General features: G+C 39.5%; 1 protein-coding gene across 1 annotated transcript in view; it reads left to right on the plus strand.

The window, feature by feature from the left end:
• The window catches only part of SEMA5A (semaphorin 5A), a 122,434-nt gene that overhangs the window by 81,273 nt on the left and 19,589 nt on the right, over window positions 1-21,572 (plus strand). Inside the window, exons 12-15 of the mRNA XM_042464383.1 lie at window positions 4,805-4,986; window positions 6,556-6,699; window positions 15,605-15,752; window positions 18,340-18,565. Coding sequence (XP_042320317.1) covers window positions 4,805-4,986; window positions 6,556-6,699; window positions 15,605-15,752; window positions 18,340-18,565 — 700 coding nt within the window. The remainder of the gene's footprint in view (window positions 1-4,804; window positions 4,987-6,555; window positions 6,700-15,604; window positions 15,753-18,339; window positions 18,566-21,572) is intronic.

Consider the following 21,572-nt stretch of genomic DNA (forward strand, 5'->3'; position numbering starts at 1 on the left):
ATACCTAAACTTCATTCCTAAATGCCCAACTGAAGTTTTAATTTAAGTTCAGAAATCTGAAGGATTTTTTTGGGGGGGGAGGAGGAGAAATCTTAGTATATTTCTAGCAATGTCTTCAGTTTGCTCTTCCCCCCATAACTATACCCCTGACAGTTCCTGAGTATAGGGGGTTCAAAAGGGTAGGTGACTGTTGGCCTATACAATATATTTATATATGTATACATAGGTATATGCAATTTCTGCTATTTCTCATCTCCACGAGGAGCTGCTATCTTGTCCATACAAAACCAAGGCATCCTGAAATATTTAAATGATGAAAGAGGAAAGCTTATAACAATATGTTATTCTTGAGAAAATTCATTTCCTCTCCAGCTAAATTCAGGTGGATTTTTTTTGAAGGGGGGGGGGGGTCAAGTGTATGGTGTCACTCCTCCTGGTACTCAAAAGTGGAGCTACAATCCTCTGAGCCCTGCTTCCTATAACCAATGGGCCCCAAGGTTTCATACATGGAAAACATATTCAGACATCATGCTAAACCATAGTTTAGTGTGGAGTGAATGAGTCATGATGAGCCTTTGGCTTGCACAATCTTTCCCCATCTATCATAGGAGAGGTAATTTGCTCCCAGGTTAGCTTAATTGCATGTTATGTCATTTGAACTCAACAAATAGTAGTTAGCTTTAACTATGGTTTGTTTAAAACCATACATCTACATCAAATTATGAGCTATTTATGTACGGTATTGCTTTTAAATATTTATATATTGGTACCAGGGTGCTTCACAAAAGTGCAATAAATGCTATTAAAATCCTAATAAAACCACATCCAACTACACCACCCAGCTTCATAAATCTATTTGAACTGTTTGGCAAATCAGTAGGTTTTAGCTAAGCATCCAGAAAGCACATACTGTTGATGCTGGTAATACTTCCAAGGGGAGAATTATTCACAATTAAAATTTGTGCCACAACAGAAAGGACTCTCTTCTTTGTTTTCACATTTTACTGATGGAGAGTCTTTCTTGAAGATCTTAAATGAGAGGCAAGTTTAACTAGGGGAGCATTCAAAGATTCAGACTATAAGAAAAGCAATGTAAATAAGATTTCTCATTAATCAAATGGTTATTGGATAGATTAAATGGCCTGTTTGTGCCTAGGAACCAAAGGTGGTTTGCAGATATGTTAACTCTGGTCTGAATATTAATAGCAAACAAATTGGAACAATCCAGATGGTAACATCTGTGCAAAAATGGGAGAATTCATATTTTGCACAGAGATCTGTATCTGATAATATCATTGTGCTAATGTCATTGTGCTGGCACAAGGCTCATTCTGCTAGGGTTTGCACATTTTTAGATTGAATGCAAGACTGATATCCAATACTGTTTGGTTGTGCAGCCTCTTGCATCTTGGTACAGTTCACCTCAATTTTTATTGCTGTAACCCGCCCGGATTCCTTGTGATTGGGATGGCTATAAATAAACAATTTATTATTATTATATTATAACTATACTGCTGAGGATTTTCACTATGTCAGCATTACATTGGATTTAGGCCAGAGCATTAATTCATAAGATTTCTTTTTACAAGAAAAATTTGGCAGGACCAAATTCTTTTAAAAATGCTATTTTATTTTGGAACAATGGGATAAACTGATTTTTTTTGTGGGTTTTTTGGGCTATGTGGCCATGTTCTAGAAATTTTTTTCTTCCTGACGTTTCGCCAGCATCTGTGGCTAGTATCTTCAGAGAAATTTGTTCAGTACTAGAGAACATGATACTGTGGTATTACAGTATAACTAAGGATGTTTTAAGACATACTATGTAAGGATTGGTGGTTTATACCTAATTTTGTAACTAGTTTTAATTCTCTGGTCTTTTAAATCCCCTTGACAACTATGTTTTATGTAAAATTTTAATAAATAAAAATCATACACAGACATAAACAGTGGTGTCATTGGGAGAGTGCAGGGGTGAGAGCCACATATATACACACACAGTTGGGCCCTCCTTTACCTTCAGTGCAGGAAGGGCGAGCCTTCCACACCAGGTGTCACCATAGGTAGCCATGCACATGCATGCACACACACTCACTCACATGCATGTGTCTGTGTATAAGTTGAGGTATCCTCAACTTATGTACTGCTTTTCCAGGGGGACTGCAATGCTGTCTAGAACAGGATGAACACAGATTTTCCAGGTTCTCAAACATAAGAATCACTTACCTATGGGACCTGTGTCTTGTTGTGATTCTGTTTATTCACCCTTATTTGTAAATCCAGACAGTTGGTTTATCAGATTATTACCAACTAAAGTCTGTGTTAGCACATGCACAACCTCACCTAATTCAGATGTTTCAGTGTACTGTTGCCATTTTACTCCAAATCCCATATTAATCTCACCCAGCGGTTTCATATAGACCAGTGCTACTCAAAGTGCAAGTGGAAGGCTGCAGAAAAAGAAGAAGGCTATGTTACAGATGTATGGATTCAATAAACAAAGCTACAAACTTGAATTTGTAAGACCTGAGCAGTGGCTCAGTCCCACCACCATCAGAAGCATTGTTTGTGGGGACATAAGAGAGAGCCTTCTCAATGGTTTCCCCTAGACTCTGAAGTCTCTCCTCAGGGAGGCCAGAATGGTACCCTCCATGTTGTCCCTCCATTGGCAAGCGTTTAAAATGTTTTTGATGAATGGGCAAGGGGGAGCTGTATTGCTTTAACTGAACTGGTTTTAATAGCTTTTTATCTTTTGAAAACTGCATTTTATTCTTTTAACTCAACAGGTTTAAATAGCTTTAATACTGTGAATAATTTAATTCTCTTTTCACATTTACTTTTTGCATGTGTTTAATTGTATTGTCCTTTCAAATTGTGAGTCATGTTTAGACTCAGTTTTGGGAGAAAAGCAGTATGCAAATAAATGCAAGTAACAATCACAACAGCCCACTGGAGCTCTTGGAGTGCTCTCATTCACAGGGTTGCCCTAGGACGGTTAATGCTGATTTGATGGGAAATAAGAACCAAATCTGGAAGTGATGGTCTGTTGACTGGTACTGGTCTGTGAACTATTGGTTAGTGGCCCATGGCAAGGTTCCAGGAATGAAACAGTTGTAATATGGTACTGGTTCCTGGCACATTAGAAGAAAAAGTTGTTGGTACACCAAATCAGATAGCCTGAGCAGTATTGATATAGAGTCCAGTTAACTGATGTAGACTGCATTTAACAACATTGAAGTTTCAGTTGACACATTAAACTGTGACTAATTGCAATTAAAAACGAAAACCTCCTAATTTTTCTTGATGGCCATGATGGAGAGCATGTGAGAGAATGTGAACCCAATACTTCCTGCAAGTTGTTCTCCTCATACTAAACTATGTTTTAATGAGGCAGCACAACATGGCCAGAGTATTATCGGCCATTGTTGTCACAAAATAAGCCTGAACTGTTGATAGGTGAGTACTTGATATGATGTGATACAAACCTGATTTTTTAATTATTTTTTTTTGGAGCAACTAAAGGCTCTGGAGACCAGCCAGAAACTAGTAATGCAAAATGAAACCATATGGGTTGATGTAATTAAATTTTTGAACTTCAAATTGCAATTGATTAAATGTAGGCTTCCTTTCTCCCTATTGCTCAGATGATGTGATTGCTAAATATATTTCATACTAATTGATTAGGGGCATTGCGACCTTGCACAAATAGAAAGTTTATAACCTGCCAGATTGCCTTCCTTCCCAATAAGAGACATTTGTGCAGATTGGTTTTGTGTATTGAAAAATGTTCTTACTCAGGCCTTTAGTTCTGTGCACAATCCAGCATGACATCCACAGCTTGACTACTCAAGAAGACTAGCATGTGGAAGCACATGAAGTTGCCCTTATATTGTATCCACACACTAGCCCTGTATTGTCTATTCTGGCAGTGACTCCCCAAGTGCCTTCAGTAGATTGTCACCTGTGATACGTTTAGCTGGAAACACTGTGGTTAGAATTTAGGGCCTCTTACTTGCAAAGCAGGTGTACTATCACTTAGGCTGCATCTACATGGCAGAAATAATCAAGTTTGACACTGCTTTAACTTCTATGGTACAATCAGTTTGAAAATTAGTTGTGTAATTTTTCATGTGTAGTTTTCCAGTGCAGGTCTGAGCATGTTTAATTGAAAACAAATGCCATGAAACTTACTGGGGCTGGCTGCTTAGTAAATACAGCACTGATGTCAATAGTCATGTTCAAACACAGTATTAAAACACAGTTCCAAAGAATATTGGAATAAACTGTATTATGGTGCACTGAGTCCATTTGTTTCCATCCAGTTCCTCACACAAGTGGGAGTAGCTAAACTAATCAGAAATTGAAAATGTAACATGTCACCCAAACTAGGATTCCTGGCTTGTCATATAGAGTCAGAAATTGGGGGTTTACAAATGTTGCTTTACACAGTGATTTGGGAGCAAGGAGCCAGACACCCAGATTCAGATGTCATGCTAAACCTTCCATTTTAAATTAGTCTAATCACTAATGGGAGGAGTGGAACAGCAGCATATCCACCACACTGATAACTCATTTACTGCAAGTCAGGATTTTTCAAGGGTTGGAGTCATGCATCTTCTCCAGATGATGTTCAGCTACAAATCCTATCAGCCCTAGTCAACATAGCCATTGGTGAGGAATGGTGAGAGTCCAACAACAATTTGAAGGATGTAGGATTCCCACTCTCACTTGTGCTCTGTAGCGAATGACTGTTGATATCAAAACTAGGGTTTATATTCCCCACTCCACTACCTTTTTTGGTTTTCAGACAAGGAATTTGACTGTGGATGGCCATTTTGGGACTTGGTCAGAGTGGAAGTCTTGCACACATGTGGATGGTTCCGGTGTAGGTTTTTGCCTCTGCAGAACTCGTTCATGTGACAATCCAGTTCCACAGTGTGGAGGGCGGCAATGTGATGGGCCAAGCATAGAGATTGTCAACTGTTCCAGGTAAGTCAAACAGACTTTGAACTATTTTAGAAAGCTTTTGGTGGACTGGGGGTATTGGAATGAGGCCCACTTCACTTGTGGTGGAATCCCTGAGCAGTGTAGACAAACAGAATTGACCAACAATAATATAGCAACCTTCTCTTTAACTCTGCCTAGGGATGCAGAGCCAGAAGATTTTAGAGCCCAACTCTGAGACTTAGGGATGCATCTTGTTGATGTCACAGAGTGTAGTGATGTTATTAGGCATGAGACATTAAGTGTCAGCCACAGTTGCACAGAGCATGTGTATGAAATAATAATAAAAAAATCTAATAAACTCTAAACTACTAAATCTAGCAAACTCTGCTTGAACACCTTTGTAACTTCTGCTTTTAAGAACACAGAAAATGAGAGGGGAAAATAACCAAAATATTGCTCTCACTTTGAGATTCCTCCTTCTTGCCCTGAGGACTGCAAAAGGGAGGTCAGACCGTGAGATCTGGGAACCATATTCCACTTCTGTTCTTTCTTGAATATCCTTTCATAGTAGTTTTTTGGTGCTGTTTGCTACCTCTAGGGGTTGGTTTTTCTTCGATACTTCAGATAAGTGTAATAGAGAAAGCTGTTCCCATTCTCCATATTCCCTGTCTATAACCTCTTCTGTAGGAACAAAATATAGCAGGAGGGCTTGGAGGAGAAAATTGTGAAAAGAGAAAAAATATGGTTTTTGGACAGGACTGAATCCAGCCAAACCAAAAGCACAATTTAACTTATTGTATGCACAGTTGGCCCTCCATAGCTATGGATTCCATGATCCAGGGTTTGAATATATATATATATATTATATATTATATATATATACACACACACACACACACTCCCCCCCCCAAAAAGCAAACCTTTATTTTACCATTTTATATAAGGGCCACTATTTTACTATCCCACTGTATTTAATGGGACTTGAGCAGCCCTAGATTTTGGAATCCATGGAGGGGAGGGTGTCCTGTAACCAAGTCCCAGCAGATACCAAAGGCCCACAGTACTGGACTATAATTTAAGAAATTTTGGTCTAAAAAATTACCCTGTAAACCCATGTTGACTTATCTGCAGGTTAACACTGGTTTCTTTCTTTCATTTATTCTTTCTCAAAGTAGGGTAATCTTGCACTTCCATATAGCAAGCTACCTTTTGGTTGGTTGTGATTATAAACACCCAAAACTAAATGTATAAAGCCAATTTAAAAACTCAGTTCCATTTCTATTAGCACTTTTTGAAATATGATGCTCCGAGATTAGTGCCAGTGTTACTTAGTAGCAGATGGTGTATATCAGATCCTTCTAGCAAAAGAGGGCAATGTGTATAACATTGCCTAGTAGGTTTTTTAAATCTACTGGTATGGGTGGTTTTTAAGTGGTTGGATATGAAGGTTGCTTAACCCACCCATTTATCTATTTTCTGTTTCATTCTATATTTTCCCCCAACCGCTCTTTTTCCTGTCCTCTCTTCACTGCAGGAGTGAAATGCATGGTTTATAAATGGCTTCCAAGAACTGAATTTGGGTCTTTGTTTCCTCCTGTTATTTGTTTACAGAAATGGAGGCTGGACTCCCTGGACATTGTGGTCTCCCTGCAGCACCTCCTGTGGAATAGGCTTTCAAGTCCGCCAACGTTCCTGTAGTAACCCCAGCCCTCGACATGGAGGCCGTGTCTGTGTGGGACAGAACCGTGAAGAAAGGTAAGGTTCTTCCCCACATCATTAGTTTCCCCCTTATATATTGATTGTTGTCCCTTGTATTACCCCTCATTTTTGAAATCCCTTTTATCATTCTCAAGTGCCCAATATCTTGGCTTGTAGCTTTATTGCTGTTACCAAGGAAATGAAAATTCAGTTGCATTTCCAAGTTTCATTCAGTTGCATTTTAGGTTTCCTAAAATCAGGTTTGCCAGGAGGCTCCCCCCCCCCCCGAAGTACTGACGCTAGTGTGCTTCAGCTACCGTGTGGCTGGATGTAAAATTTGTAGTCCTGGGTATTTGGTCATAACATTGGGTGTTTTCCAAGATGTAGCTGTTCTTTAAACTAGTCTTCCCCAACCTTCTAAATGTTTGGGGATACAATTCCCATCAGCCCTGACTGGCAGGGCCAATGGTCAAGGATTATGTTGTAGTTTAAAATCACCTTGAAGGTACCAAGTTAGAGAAGCATTCTGAACACCCTTAAAGCCCAGATAATGTTTGCAAAGAGCTGTCTGTTGGTCTGTCTAAACCCATTGGCCATGGTTCCTTCACAGTTTGCACCATGGATACAAATAAGCCAGTGTGATGATGGCAGGTTGTGCTCCCCTACTGGGTTGTGAGGGTTCCAGTGGATTTGGTGTGTATTGAACTTCCCAGAAGTAAAAAGCTGCCATTTTGCTCTGCTTTGCACTGGTTTAACTTCGTGTTATTTCACTTTGGGGGTCATTATGTGCGATAAACTTCCCACATTTGCTGTTTTTTAAAAAAAAATTGAATCTAGTTTAAATCCTGTTTTTCATCGGCATCTCCCTAGTGTGATAAGCTTCTTAATGTTGAGTGAGAGAGCATGTTGGGTGGCTCTGACTCTTCCATCAACAGCATCAGCTTTCCTCCCCCAAAATTACCCCAAGGGAACCCAGCCTGTAGAATGGAATCCTCCTGCCCCTGATTTATAGTGTTATCATCCTCAGGCTTTCTGGATAGAGCAGAATACCAATTTAAATAATTTACATAGATATTCATGAGTTTGACATTGAAATGTCATATCCTGCCTCATTTACAGGCCAGACCTGTAACTCTGTGGTCAATCTTGTGTTCAGCATACAAAAGGTATCAGGTCCAGTCTCTAGCATCTCTTGCTAGATGGACCTTTGCTAGGAAATGCCGGGGGGGGTCGTCATCTTTGCACTCTGAGTTGGAGAGGAAAGCATTATGTGATTCTTTGAGTCTGACATTATTTATGATTATAGCTGGCCTGGTAGTTCAGTTGCATAAAATAGTCAACCTTAACATGTTATTTTATATCATATTCTTAGTCTGTCTGAAGGAACAATCCACAACTGGTGAGTTGGGCTTGACAGACCGCCCTGAAAGGGCAGGCTGGATCCGCCCATTTTTCCTCCTGAGCGACGCTGCAGCAGCCGAACTGCACAGCCTCCCTCCGCAGCAAAAAGAACCTGCTGAAAGTGGGTTCTTTTTGCTGTGTGCGACAGGTGTCATGTGCGCCATTGGTGCACTGTTGCACATTGATGATGTAAGCATGACGCTACAACGTGCAGATGCTGTGCCGTCATCATGGCGGGCCCCATGTAGACAGGAGGCCGTCATGATGGCACCACTACCGGGCACTAAGGCTCGGGACCATGTGGTCGCTCCGCAATCCTGAGCCTTAAAATCGGCCGCAGGCTGCCGCTTTCTGGCAGTCTGTACTGGGCCTTAGTCTCTTGCATCAGCTCCCAAAGTTCTAAATCTGTTTCATCCATTGTTTCCTCTCTCTCTCCTTCTTCAGTTTTTATTTTCCTGCCCTGCCAACTGGCCAAACATTTATATCTCTTTTCCTCAAACTTAAAAACCTTCAATAGAAATTACTTGCTAAATAGGCAAAATAGAAGGGGAAAGGTTATCAAATGGTGACTGAGCTAGTAAGGTAAAAGCAAAAACAACTAGAAAGGGACAGAGACAAACAGAAGTCCCACTTGCCTTCTGAGAAAAAGAAATGGCAAGCGGAGGATGAAAAGGCTTCCTCAAGACTACAGGCATACAGGTCTTAGAGGGTGAGAAAAATAATCAGAACATAAGTTCAATTGGTCATTGAGCAGCGTGTCTCTGAACCAGGGTCAGAAACAATATGAAAGAAAATATTTCTATCACCCCAGGAGCAAGTGGTTAGAGAAATGTGGAAGCCTAAAAAAGATAAAATAAAAAACTAATATTAAGTTTAAAGTCATACCCGAAAAGTCTTTTCAAGGAGGAAAGAGGTACGCTGATATTGCAAGCACAATCATGGCTCCCAGGTGCCATCTTGAATCTACAGATTGTGATCAAAAGAGAAGCGCAGAAGCTAGGAGAGCTGCGCCTCAGTCAGAAAAGATGGAGATGAACGCAATGACTGGTACTCAGAGCAAGTTCAACAAAGCAAATACAGCATGGCATAGAGGGGGGAAATGACCTTTTAAACACAGGCTGGGAAATGAGACCCAAAATCAATTTAAATGGTACCTTTATATTTGTTGGCTGGGAATCCTTCCCAGGTGCAGGAATATATATATAGTCCATTTCAGCGAACCTAGGGCAACAGCACAGCTTCTTTAATTGCATATACCTGCAATCAGAAATACAGTGAGAGATTCAGTGAATGCAATAGTGCAAGCAAGACTCCAGTCATCTTTTAATGGTAAAAACTTTTTAAGTACAATGAGTTTAATTAATTTAAACACTTTAAGTAATTTAAGTAATTTAATGAGTGTAATTCAATCAATTACCTTAATCAGCTTGATTCAACAAATCTATTATTTAATATAAATGAAAGTAGAATGGGAATGAATTCATTCAGATAGTTCCTTAGGCAAGGTTCCATACAAGAGCTTTACAACTTTTCCTAAGACCTCACCAAAGCTCCTTAATAAAAAAAGCTAAATTACGATCTGACTTTATCATTCCAAGTGAGGAAAGATTTAAAATGGTGGAGCAAAAACAAGGCATTGGATAATGACATCATTCCACAAGGGAAAATGACAGTAATAACAGGTATAATAAGCCTTTGTGGCTGGGGAGTTCATTGCAGTGACCAATCTGTATAGCAAGAGTGGACAGAATCAGAAAGGACACTCAGTATCAATTTTCTGGAAATTAGGGCAGCCAGGTTTGTATTAGTAGGTTTCATGTTCAGAATAGGGCCCTGGTGGCGCAGTGGTTAAATGCCTGTACTGCAACCACTCACTCACAAGCCATAAGGTTGCGAGTTCAATACCAGCAAAAGGGTTCAAGCTCGACTCAGGCTTGCATCCTTCCCAGGTTGTTAAAATGAGTACCCAGATTGTTGGGGGCAATTAGCTTACACTTTGTAAAACCGCTTAGGGAGTGCTTAAGTGTGGTATAGAAATGTACTCGCTATTGCTATTGCTATATGCATGTGCATTATATCAGTGAAGCATATTTGTCCAACTAAACAGGATTCTGCTCTCAGTAGCTGATAAAGAAATCAAACAGAATTCTGAATTGAGCCAAGAAACTGCTAAAATACTATCAGGAGTTTATCTAAAAGGGACAGGTTATCTAAAAAAATCTTGAGAGCAGATCTTTAATGCCAGTATAGAATATCACCAGCAGAATGGAATTTCAACTGGTTTATTGTTTCCTGCCACAGACGGCAAAGTTATTACTTCAGGGTTCAATACTCCATCCCAATGTAGAATGGTTAAAATTAACTGCTTGCAGATTGAGTGGAGAAACTTGATTCAACAGGGATATTCATAATCAGTAACTAGTATGATTTTGCTTTCCAGAAGACAATCTATTCAACACATATATGAGACTACTGTACCTGGAAAGCTTTCCAAGGGTGGTCAGAGAATTCACTACTGCATGTATACATGAAAGTGAATGAGGTCCTGGCATTTTTACAAACTGGACTAGCAAAAGGCCTGAGACTAAAAAAACAGGTAGTAGCTCTGTCAACAATACTTTCCAGTGAAGAGAAGTTGCTCTTGGCTCACCCTCAGGTAAAAACGTTTCTCAGAGGTGCAACTTTGCAAGTACCAGCTATGGTTCACATGTTTCCAATATGGGATCTGAACCTTGTTGAATATTTAGACAAAATCACCATTTGCATCACTTAAAGAGACTTCATTACGATTATTATCTTCCAAAGTTATATTTCTGGTAGCAATAACATCAGGTTTTTTTTTAAAGAGTTAACACCATTATCAATCAATCCTAGTTTCTGTAGGATTGAAAAAGAAATGTTTTCATAAACTATTAAGCCATCTTTCATCCCTAAGTCTTTGTTAGTGACAGCTGGGAGTCAATCCCTAGAATTGCCCACTTTCTATCCAAACCCTGTACAACTTTGAGAGAGAAAATGGTATTCTTTAGATGTAAGAAGAGCAGTGAAGGTATACATGCAAAGAACAAAAGAACTGGGGAGGCTTTGTTTGTTTCCTTTCACCCAAGGACATTGGATCACAAAGCTACAAAATTAATGTTATCCAGGTGGATAAAAGATGGCCTTTATTTATGTTACAACTATGCTAACCCACCAAGACCTCAGCATGTCTTGGGGCATTCTACAAGATCTATGGCCATGTTTGTGAGGCACTATACGGTTGATAAGTTCAAATCAGGACAAGTTGCATTTGGCAGAAATGTTCTGTAAGCAGCACAGCAAAACGATAGCATCCAGTCCCACCCTTGAGATGGAAGCTTGAGTATATCTCACTAATTGCATATTGCTCTTTTAGCCAGTCTGAGAATAATCATTCTAGGAAGACTGAAGGAGCAATCCACCTCTGGCCAGGGGCTTCTAGGAGAAACAAACCAAATAGATAACAACTACTAAGAACAATAACAATAAAAACCCACTTTCCTTTTAATTCTATCCATTCTCTGACTCTAATACATTGTCTAAATAGCCAGCAAGGTTATATAATTAAACTGAAGGGGGAGAGGGAGGAACCAATGGATGAAATGGATTTACAACTTTGAGAACTCTTGGTTCGATTGGCTGGCACAAAGAATTAACCAACTAGTTGTGGATTTCTTCTTCAGCCTTCCCACAACGATCATTCATGGTAGGTGTCAGCTTCTCATTTATTAATGTTGAAATTTTTTAGATTGTAAGCCTGAGGGCAGGGAACCGTCTAACTAAAAAGATTGTATGTACAGCGCTGTGTAAATTTACAGCGCTTCATAAATAAAGGTTAATAATAATAATAATAATAATAAATGGAATATTACTTCTAGACCAATAAAGCAGCAGAATTTACAACACAAATATACTGGATGTACTCAGATGAAAAAGGTGCAGATCATAAAATTTCCATTTTGTGTGCATGGTATCAGAAGGGTTGGAAAGAATATTCATAATAATTCATTCCCAGTTTTGTTTTATTTTGTTTAAGTTTCTTGACATGTGGGAAGACCTGACAAATTCCCCATCCCTCTCTTGGCAAAAATATACAAGACAGGGTGTGCATGGCAGTTTTTGACTGAAATTGATCTGGAAGGTCAGGGTGTTAGAGGAGAAGCTCTGGATAAGGAATAAGAAGTGTTTAATGAGATCTGTGTAAATTTTCCTTTTGTAGAAAGAATCCTAAACAAAAAAAAAATGTAATTTGTGTGTTGAGTTCATGTATGCAGCTCTTTCAGTGGTTATCCTCTCAGCCCACTGCCCTCTCCCTATAATGTATACATACACATATGCACTGCAGCTTCCAGCAGTCCTTACCATTGGTGATGCTAGTGGGCTATGCAGCCAAAGCATTCACCCTTTTCTTTCACTCAGGAGGGAATGCCTAATTTATAAGGAAAGTTCATCTCATTTTTCAGCAATTAAAGTTTGCTCCTGATTAACCAGGGATACCACTTTAGTCATTTAAAAGTTTTTAATTGGTTAATTTGATTACATACATCTTGTTCCTCGTGATTAACGTAAATGTGTGTCCATGAGCTACATTGATTTCTCTATTGTAATTCATTCTTTTTCCCTGGGCATAGTTCTTAGTAAAACTTAGGAAAGTTACTTTTTGGGGAAATTACTTTTCTGGAATCCAGTGGCCACACTGGCTTGCTGATATTGGGAGTTGTAGCTCCAAAAAGTAACTTCTCCAGGCTCTGGTTATTACTAAATTATCAGTTGAAGTAATACTGGTTTCTTCTCATGCACCCACTCACCCAATTTACATCAGTGCTGTTTTCTAATGTACAAGATCATGATTAAAATGAGCATCTGTTTCCATTCTTCTTACATGAAGCATGTATTCTTCCATAAAAGTGTAAGGTATTTTCCCCCACTGAATGAGCTTTGACTTCGAATCACTGGGGAGGAGAAACTAGACTCAGCTTGGGTGGATATTTCATTCTCTTCCTCCTCCTCTGCCCCTCACCCCAACCTACAAATAGCAATTGCTATCTTTGGGGAAATTGAGTATGGCCTCACTCGGTGCATCAAGGGTCATATCACTAGCCTGGCAATTTTTCCATGTCACCCTCTCACTTCTGCCCTCATCACCTCAAGACATAGGGTCAGCGCAGAGGTCGGCAGTTTCACAGATCTAAGACTCCTGCCTCGCTTGTTCTGCAGAATCCCTGCAAAACATAAGCCCTCTGGGTCCTGAAGGGAAAAAAGAAATTAGTAGGGAGGGGAAGAGCAGCAGGGGAAAAGCACTTCCTGCTAGCTTGAAATGCTTCCAGAAAGAGGATTAATTGGACTTTGCTCAAAATCCCACGTTCCAGCAGATTCACCCCAGCAATGTATTTGAAATGTATTTGAGGTTTCTGGTGCTCCCCACCCCCACCTCACTGCTGCAAATTCACTTGTACGCTGTTGGTGATTCTAACTAGGAGGAAAATATGAATTTGGCTTCATATCTCATTCTGTTTTATGAAAAGCAAAACAATTTTTAGAAATGCTCTGGCCAGAATCCAGAGCCTTGTGCATCCATTGAACACTAGTTGTCAGCTATTACAAACAAAACAAAGTAGTGTGTGTGTGTGTGTGTCAGAGAGAGACCAGGTTCAGAAGGTGGCTGGCACTGTTTCCTCTACCAACTGGCAGTGGAGAAGCCCTGCCAGAGTGTACAGGGCTTACATGAGGGCAACTTTCTATTGTAATCCTCTATCACGTTACACATTAGTACATTCCAACAGTGTCATAGTGCTTATATTTTGCAGCTTTGGGTCTATCTTTAACCTACATGGGTCAGGAGTTTCTGAATTCCATTGTGTAGGTGTGCTCTGCATCAGATTATTCAGGGTTTAAACATAACAGTGCTACAATGCTATGATAAATACTTTCCTACATGCTCTTTCCATGCTGCTTCAGTTAATGTAAGGCGGTGCGTGAATGAAGGCAGCCTCTTTCATCCACTAGTGAATCTCCTTGTACCAGTATATCATTGAGAATCATTTGTGGCACAGCAACATGTGGAATAAGAGGTAATCTTATTCCAGTCCATTAATCTAAGTTTAGGAAGGGCATCTCTATGCTTTTTCGGTTGGCTGAAAAGCAGTTCTCAGTTGCCTAAACAAAGAATAATGTGGGTTAATATTTTTAACATAATCCTGGATTGTAGATTGCTGTATTTAGTTAACACAGCTCCACTGGTCAATAAACTAATACTCAAGAGAGTAAAGAAAGAAATGTATGGTGGCTTCATTTCTTCCTAATTTGCATACAAATGGTATATCAGACATAAAGAATGAATCTTTTCCCTTAGGAGTTGGCATTTAGAATAATTGCCTTTGTTATTCAGTTCAGATGACATGATCTTGTCTTTGTTTTTTTTTATGCTCAGGTGAATCTGACAATCCTTTGCAGGACACAGGGAATTTTAGTAATTTTAGTAATGACGATTTGTTATCTATAAATCATAATAAGATCAGAATGGTTTGGATTTATTCTAATCTGTACACAGTAAATCATTTTTATAAAATTAAACCGGGGGAAAATGACAAACCTAAAGAAATGATGGTCACAGAATTCAGCATGTTAAATTGCAATGCTATTTTGGAATCCATATTTCAGAACCTGGTGACTGGAGGGGTCAGTTCCAGTTTCTTACACACTAGGAACTGGCTATGGAAACAATGAGATACCATTGGGAGATATTTTTCATGCACTAAAAATGTCAAAGACTAAAATTATTCTTTCAGATGCTTTATGCTCTTATGTTTAGTTCAAAATCATCAGAGTATTTTGGAGCGCACCCTCTGTTCCCATTTGTTCTAAAGACTAGATTTTGCCTATTTTATGCATGCTTTTTTCAGTACTGGATTAACATTTTGTGCATGACTACATAGATTGCCAGAGGATGGTAGTACTACAAAACAAAACAACTAATTCAGCTGATGAGTTGTGGATTTTTGTTTGCCTTTTTAAAGGGTATCAAACCCATAACTGAACTCAGATGTAAAAACAAATGGTTGAATTATCTAAGCTTCCTGATGAAAAGTCTTCTCCATGCCCATGGCATGTATAATACGACATTTTATGATATGGGTGTTTAAGTCACAAAATTTTATGGAGAGTTCCTACACCATCTACAAGGTGTAGGAGCCATCCCATATTTTTTCCCACCAATTCTTCCCTATTTTTTATTACCACAGAAAATCTGTTCAAGAGAGACAAGCCAAATATATGGAGTCTTTAGATTGATAACTCTTGGAACAGTCTATCCAAAAGACCCTGGAAGCAATGTGTTAAACTTCTTACATGCCCAGTCATTATATTGTTCTGATTTCAGCATGTGCTCTGAAAAGAAAATCTTATCTGTATGGAAACTATAAAGGTGTTGAGAATCCATTCCCCACAGTTAATGAAGCTGCCAACCACTCGTCTTAAATAACATAATAAAAACTGCTGAGAACAAGTGTATAATTTGCTTTCTCATTTGCTTCTCACATCACAGGTATTGCAATGAGCACTTGCTGTGTTCCCCACAAGTGTTCTGGACTGGTTGGGGTGCATGGGAACGTTGTACAGCCCAGTGTGGAGGAGGGATTCAGGCCCGCCACAGAACTTGTGAGAATGGCCCTGACTGTCCCGGCTGCAATGTTGTGAGTGTCACCTGCGTTAGTTGCTCTATTTCAGAGCTAGGGGATTTATGTTTTAAGTATAATTGGTTCAGGCTACTAAATGTAGTGTTTAAAAAGTAATCTGTTTGTCATCACTTATTATTCCAAAATGTAACATGCATTGCCATTTTTTTTATTTATTGGAGAAGGATAAATCTAAAGATTATTAAGAAATTAACATAAAACTTGAAAACCCCCCCACTCAAAATGGATCTAAAAATGCCCTTTTACAAAAAGTTACTTTTTGCACTGCCACCCAAACAAGCAATGCTACTTTTGTTACATTGCTTTTGAAATGTAATTTCACTATATCCTTGTTACCACAATTCTAGCTCATAGAAACTACGTAAATGGAAATTCACTAATTTTACTGTTTTATATCTGTATGGTTTTGTTATATATTGGTGACTTAGGAGTTTGTTTTGTAATATACAATGCTTGGTCAGAGATAGTATACCAAATTGGTGGTGGCAAAATATATGTCTGTTAACGAATCTGCCCAGTGTTGTCTTGTATAAATAACCATCTTGGTTAGATCATTGCCAAGTTGTTTATGCTGGACTGCCCTTGAAGACATCTCAGTTAGGAACCTAAGCAATTCTTAAACAACTGGCCTGGTTTTAGGTCTATTTCTAAGCATGATTCAAGATGCCAATGCTTATATATATAAAGTTCTAAACTGCTTGGGACTTGGGTATCTGAAAGATAGCCTTCTCCTCCCACCCTAAATTTGTCTGGATGCTCTGTTTGTCTTTTGAGATTCTGTCCTGGATCTCCTTGTCATTTGAAACAGGGGTAGGTAGTGATGATTGGGGAGGTCCCTTTTTGTCATGGCACCCTGATTCAAGATGGAGGCTTGGTACCAATCAAATTAGCCATTCTAGTACCAAGCAAAATGTTTTTAATCATCTAAGCGTTCCAGTGTGTCCCATCACACTGATTTTAATTAATGTACTCTGCTGATTTGTGTTGATCTATTCTGTGTCCTTGTTCTAATTTATTTTTATGTATCATTGTTTTATCACTGCTGTCATAATTTTACTGATGAGTAGCCCAGAAATTTATTACATAAAATAAAACATTCTGAATCAATCCAAGTCTCAGCAGACTCTATTTCCCCAAACTAGGTACTGAGTGGCTCTTGGAACTGATTTTGCATGCTTCTGAAAGTAGAGCCTTTCATTTCTTGAGTGGGGAAAAGGTTATTTTGGTGTTTGTTGGAGAACCTTTATATCTGAATGGTAAACAAAGGTCAGAGAGAGAGGTCATATCATAAGAATGTAAAAGAAAAGACCTTCAGTGGTTTTATACTGAAGGATGTGATTTGGCATTTAGCCCTGAAACATCAGTAGTAGCACACAGTGTATGGAGGAAAGTGGCTTCTCTTTTTAGCTGGTGGAATTATGATTCTCATTTTGGACTACTGCTGTAGCAGTCTGTTCATGCCAACTATATATTTGGAGTGAAAAACTAGGGATGTTGTTTGGAACAAAACTAACCTAAGGACCTGAAATAGGAATACATCATAGTAAATGAAACCCTGTGGATTTTACAGGAGAGGGTGCATCCAAATTTCTAGACAAAAATAAAAACATTACTTAGATTGTGGATAGCCATTCAGAAATCTGGGCTCTCCATGTCAATCTGTACAAGGGCTACTTCCTCCATTTTTCATTCCTAGTCACGATACCATTGGGACTGGTTGGCACTGCTTACCTAGCACATATAATCTTAAAAGTCAAAGGATGCAGCAAAAGTGGGGGAGTAGAGGCTGGGAAAATTGCCTTGTACTATGACTCCCAGAATCCCCTTGAGATGGAGATTTTTTTTTCCCATTCCCAGGCCAGTTTCTCCTATAGCTGACCTCTTGATTGATGGATGCTACTGTTTTTAGATTCTGATGTTTTTATGTTTTTATTTTATTGTGGTTTTAATGCTGTTGTAATTTTAACTTTGTGATTTTAACCTTGTTGTGATCCCACTTTGATCCATGGGGAGAGGCGGGAAGATAGAAATAATAATAATAATAATAATTATTATTATTATTATTATTATTATTATTATTATTATTGTCCGGTTCAGGACTAAATCAGGGGACCTGGATATGTTATTATTTTGACAACAAAACTCAGACCCCCCCCCCCCCCCGCCAGAATCACCAGTTGCTCCAGCAAGCCTATCCTTGCTCCCAAACAGGGCACTGGAACAGTGAAAATTGACTTGGTCAATTGACCTATAGTGGAAAATGACTTGGCCAAAATATAATCAGTACTTGGTCCAGTTACTCTGCACAGTAATTTCAGTATGATTAGTTATTAGTCAACTAACTTAGGACCTACTTCTTCAAAGTCTTTTAGTGAGATCTGGTTACACACATGGAATCTGTTTTATTAAAGCAATCTTTTTAGGTGTATTAATGTTTAGGCAAAGATAATGTTAATACTTAAAACTATTTGATTATTGTTCCTGATGCTAGGGTTTAAGGAAGAGTGAACTGGGTACAACATTTTAAGTTGTGTGTAAAGGCCATATTATATTCTAAATAAAAGCAATTGATAATTTCTATCAGGAGTTTCAAGCTTGCAACACCAGCCCCTGTCCAGAACTGAAAAAGACCACGCCATGGACACCGTGGAGTCCAGTGAACATCTCCGACAATGGTGGCCACTACGAACAACGGTTCCGATACACATGCAAGGCCCGGCTGCCCGATGCGAGCCTGTTAGATGTAGGAAGGCAGCGGATTGAAATGCGTTATTGTTCTAGTGATGGTTCCACCGGATGCTCCACAGATGGTAAGCAGTCATTTCAGTCCCAGTGCTTTAAGTTTGTTGGCAAATCAGAAGGTGGCCAGATATTGCTGCAGACTTTGGTTTTCTACATATTTACTGTGTCACTAGCAAAAGTCCTATTGTTTCTAGAGCTTGGAAAATTGTGCTTAAGAGTAATTTGTTGCAGTTACAATTACCCTCCCTAGGCTCCAACTCAGCATTGTGATTCATTGTTTTCATGTTACTCAAAAGTAAGTAAAGTGGATACTTTATATCCTAGCACACCAGTATTACAATGGTGCAAAGCAACAAGTATGAAAGACATGTAAGTTGTTAGGCAACCTCTGGCAAAATAAAGTGTGACTAAAAACAGTTTCATTGGTGCCATAGAACAAGCATTATGATTGTTAATGCCACTTAGGTATACCATATTTATACAGTACCTATATTGCAGAAAGGAATGAATTACACATAATTCAATAAGTGTAACAAATTATTTCCAAACTCATTATTGCAGCATGTGACAAAACATGGTTTGCAAGTCTCCCATTTGTGGCAGAGATGCATTCAGTCTGGGAACAAACCTTCCCCCACCAAAACACTGGTATTGTCAACATCAGAAGTGCTCTCATTTGACATTTCTCTTAAATTTTATTCATGCAAAATGCTGCAATTGACGACCCGGTTCAGATGAAGGATAAATTTTGTTTTTTACTAGATACTGATGGTTCTAGGTGTGATAAATGGGAGTCCCTCCATTTATCAGGACTTTTTTCCCTGTGGGATGGGATATTGGAATATATGAGGAGGATGATATCACTAGTAGCATGAGGGCAACCAGAAAATTAGATGGCTGTTAAAACAGAACCTTCTGGATGATGGTTGGAGAGAGACCATTGAAGCAGTTGGGAGAGTGGAAGCTGAGAAATAGCAAGGTCTCAGCTTTTAGGGTTTTTTTTAATTATTATTCAGGGATTCAGGTTTGGCAGAAATGATTACCTTTTTGTAATTAATCCTTTAAGTTTGTGCCTGGAGGACCAGTTGTCCTCCATGTCTTATTCTTTAATGTTCTTTACTTCCTAATAAACCTTTTTCTTTAGTACTCTGTCTCTTTTTTCATTCCTTTTAATGGCCTTAGCACAGCTAGTGCTCTACTGATTGTCGGTGACCAGTAGAAGGCCCAGCAATGTCCTAACGCATTGCTAGGGTGTAAGAGGTTAATCATTGGGTGGTGGCAGCAAGTGGTTTTGGGGATTAAGGTGGTCTCAAGGGGTCCCTTCCAGCTCAGCAGGAGTGGTGTGAGACCATAGAGAACCTTCCCTTGATGCCATTAGGTTCCCCTGCTTCTGTCTCATTCTTCGGGGGGAGGGGGATTTAAGACAGGGTAGGAAGCAGAGAAAACCATCACACTAGGGTCAACAGTTGGCATGTTTTTCCTGTCTCCAGCCTTATGGCTTTACAATTCAGACAGCTTTATATGATCCTGCCTGAAGTTTAAGTTCTTTGGGGTTTTGTCTCTGTTACACCACTATCACATATGTAGTAGGTGGGAGTATGAGAGAGCCTCCTTGGGGACTACTCTAACACTGTGGAACCCCCTCCCACAGAGGCTGTTGGCCCCCTTTGTGATCGAACTTTGGGGACAGGCAAAGACTTTTTATTTCAACAGGCCTTCAGTCTTTAATAGGGTATGACAGAAGGGCCTTTTAATGGGATATGTTGCATCCTTAGCTTATGTTTATTATGCATTTTAAAACGGTTGTCTATTTAATGCTTTATTTAAGCTTTTGTACCACATATTCTTTTAACCGTATTTTGTTTTACTGTTATATTGTAAGCTGTCTTGACTCCCTTATTGAGAAAAAGGTAGGAAATAAAGGAAATAAATGTACTGTTTTCCGTAGAGGGGAATGACATTCATTTCCATTGCTACACGCTCTCCACCCCCACCCACCCACCAGTGTATGTACATGTACAGTCTGTTGACTGAGCAAACAATACACTGTCAAAAAGTCAATAACTGCCATTCATTACTGTGGCATATGCTAAAATGCTGCTGTAGAAGAGCAATGCTTTCCTGTACATAATATATTGCAGTAACTTTGGAGCAAATTTTCTACCTCCCTCCTTAATGCATGTCACCCTATGTTGAAAAGACTTCTTCACAGCCACTGGTTCAGGTTTTTTTTTTTAATTGAAAATCTCCAAGAAAATCCTTTAACCTTCCCTGGTGGCTTCACTGATTGGTGAACAGTTCTTATAATTAAGATGTACTTTCTAACATTGAGACTGATAAAAAGCTATTGCTCTTTCACATTTTTGTGACATCTTTTAAATATTTGAAAACCCTCAACCTTCTGTCTCCCACATTCATCTTTTCTGGAGGCTAAATATAGCTACTCTGCCACCTTCATTCTCATAGGTTTGCCTTCTATTTTAAATGTTCTCATCCAAACTGGGCACATTTTCCAGTAACTTCTTTTCAGTTATAGTGCACAAAATTTTGCTTACAAGCAGAAACTTATGAGATGCTACTTCATAGGGGTGTCATTACAGGATCACAGGAGGTTATCCCAACCACCCTGTCTGGCTGTCCCCCTCCACCAGCCAGAGCACCTCCTCTGTCCATCAGCTGCAGCCTCTGGTGCTGCTGCCACATGGCAGCTTCTTCCAGGTCTGGTGGAGCAAGTGGGGAAAACGGTGCTCCATGCTGACCCTGATGCTAATTGGCAGTTCAGGTTGCTGCTCTGGCAGTGCCTCTTCTTTGTGGGGATATGCTCAATTTTTTTGTGGGAATGTTCTGTTGCACCCCCAGCCCCAGAGCCACACCTTTCTGCCCTCTGTCTCTTATTTGCCTCCTACATGCAGGTGGTGGCATCTCCAGCAGAGGTGAAGGCAGTGGACTCTGCCATCACCACATCTTCCTCCTTGTTGTCCCGCAGTTGCTCCACCAGGACTGACCCTACTCTTGTTCTGGCAGGCGGAGCAGGGGGGAGAATGAGCTTGCTCAATGGAGCTGCCACCACCTCAG

Source organism: Sceloporus undulatus, chromosome 4 (assembly GCF_019175285.1).
Source record: "Sceloporus undulatus isolate JIND9_A2432 ecotype Alabama chromosome 4, SceUnd_v1.1, whole genome shotgun sequence".
Taxonomy (NCBI): Eukaryota; Metazoa; Chordata; class Lepidosauria; order Squamata; family Phrynosomatidae; genus Sceloporus; species Sceloporus undulatus.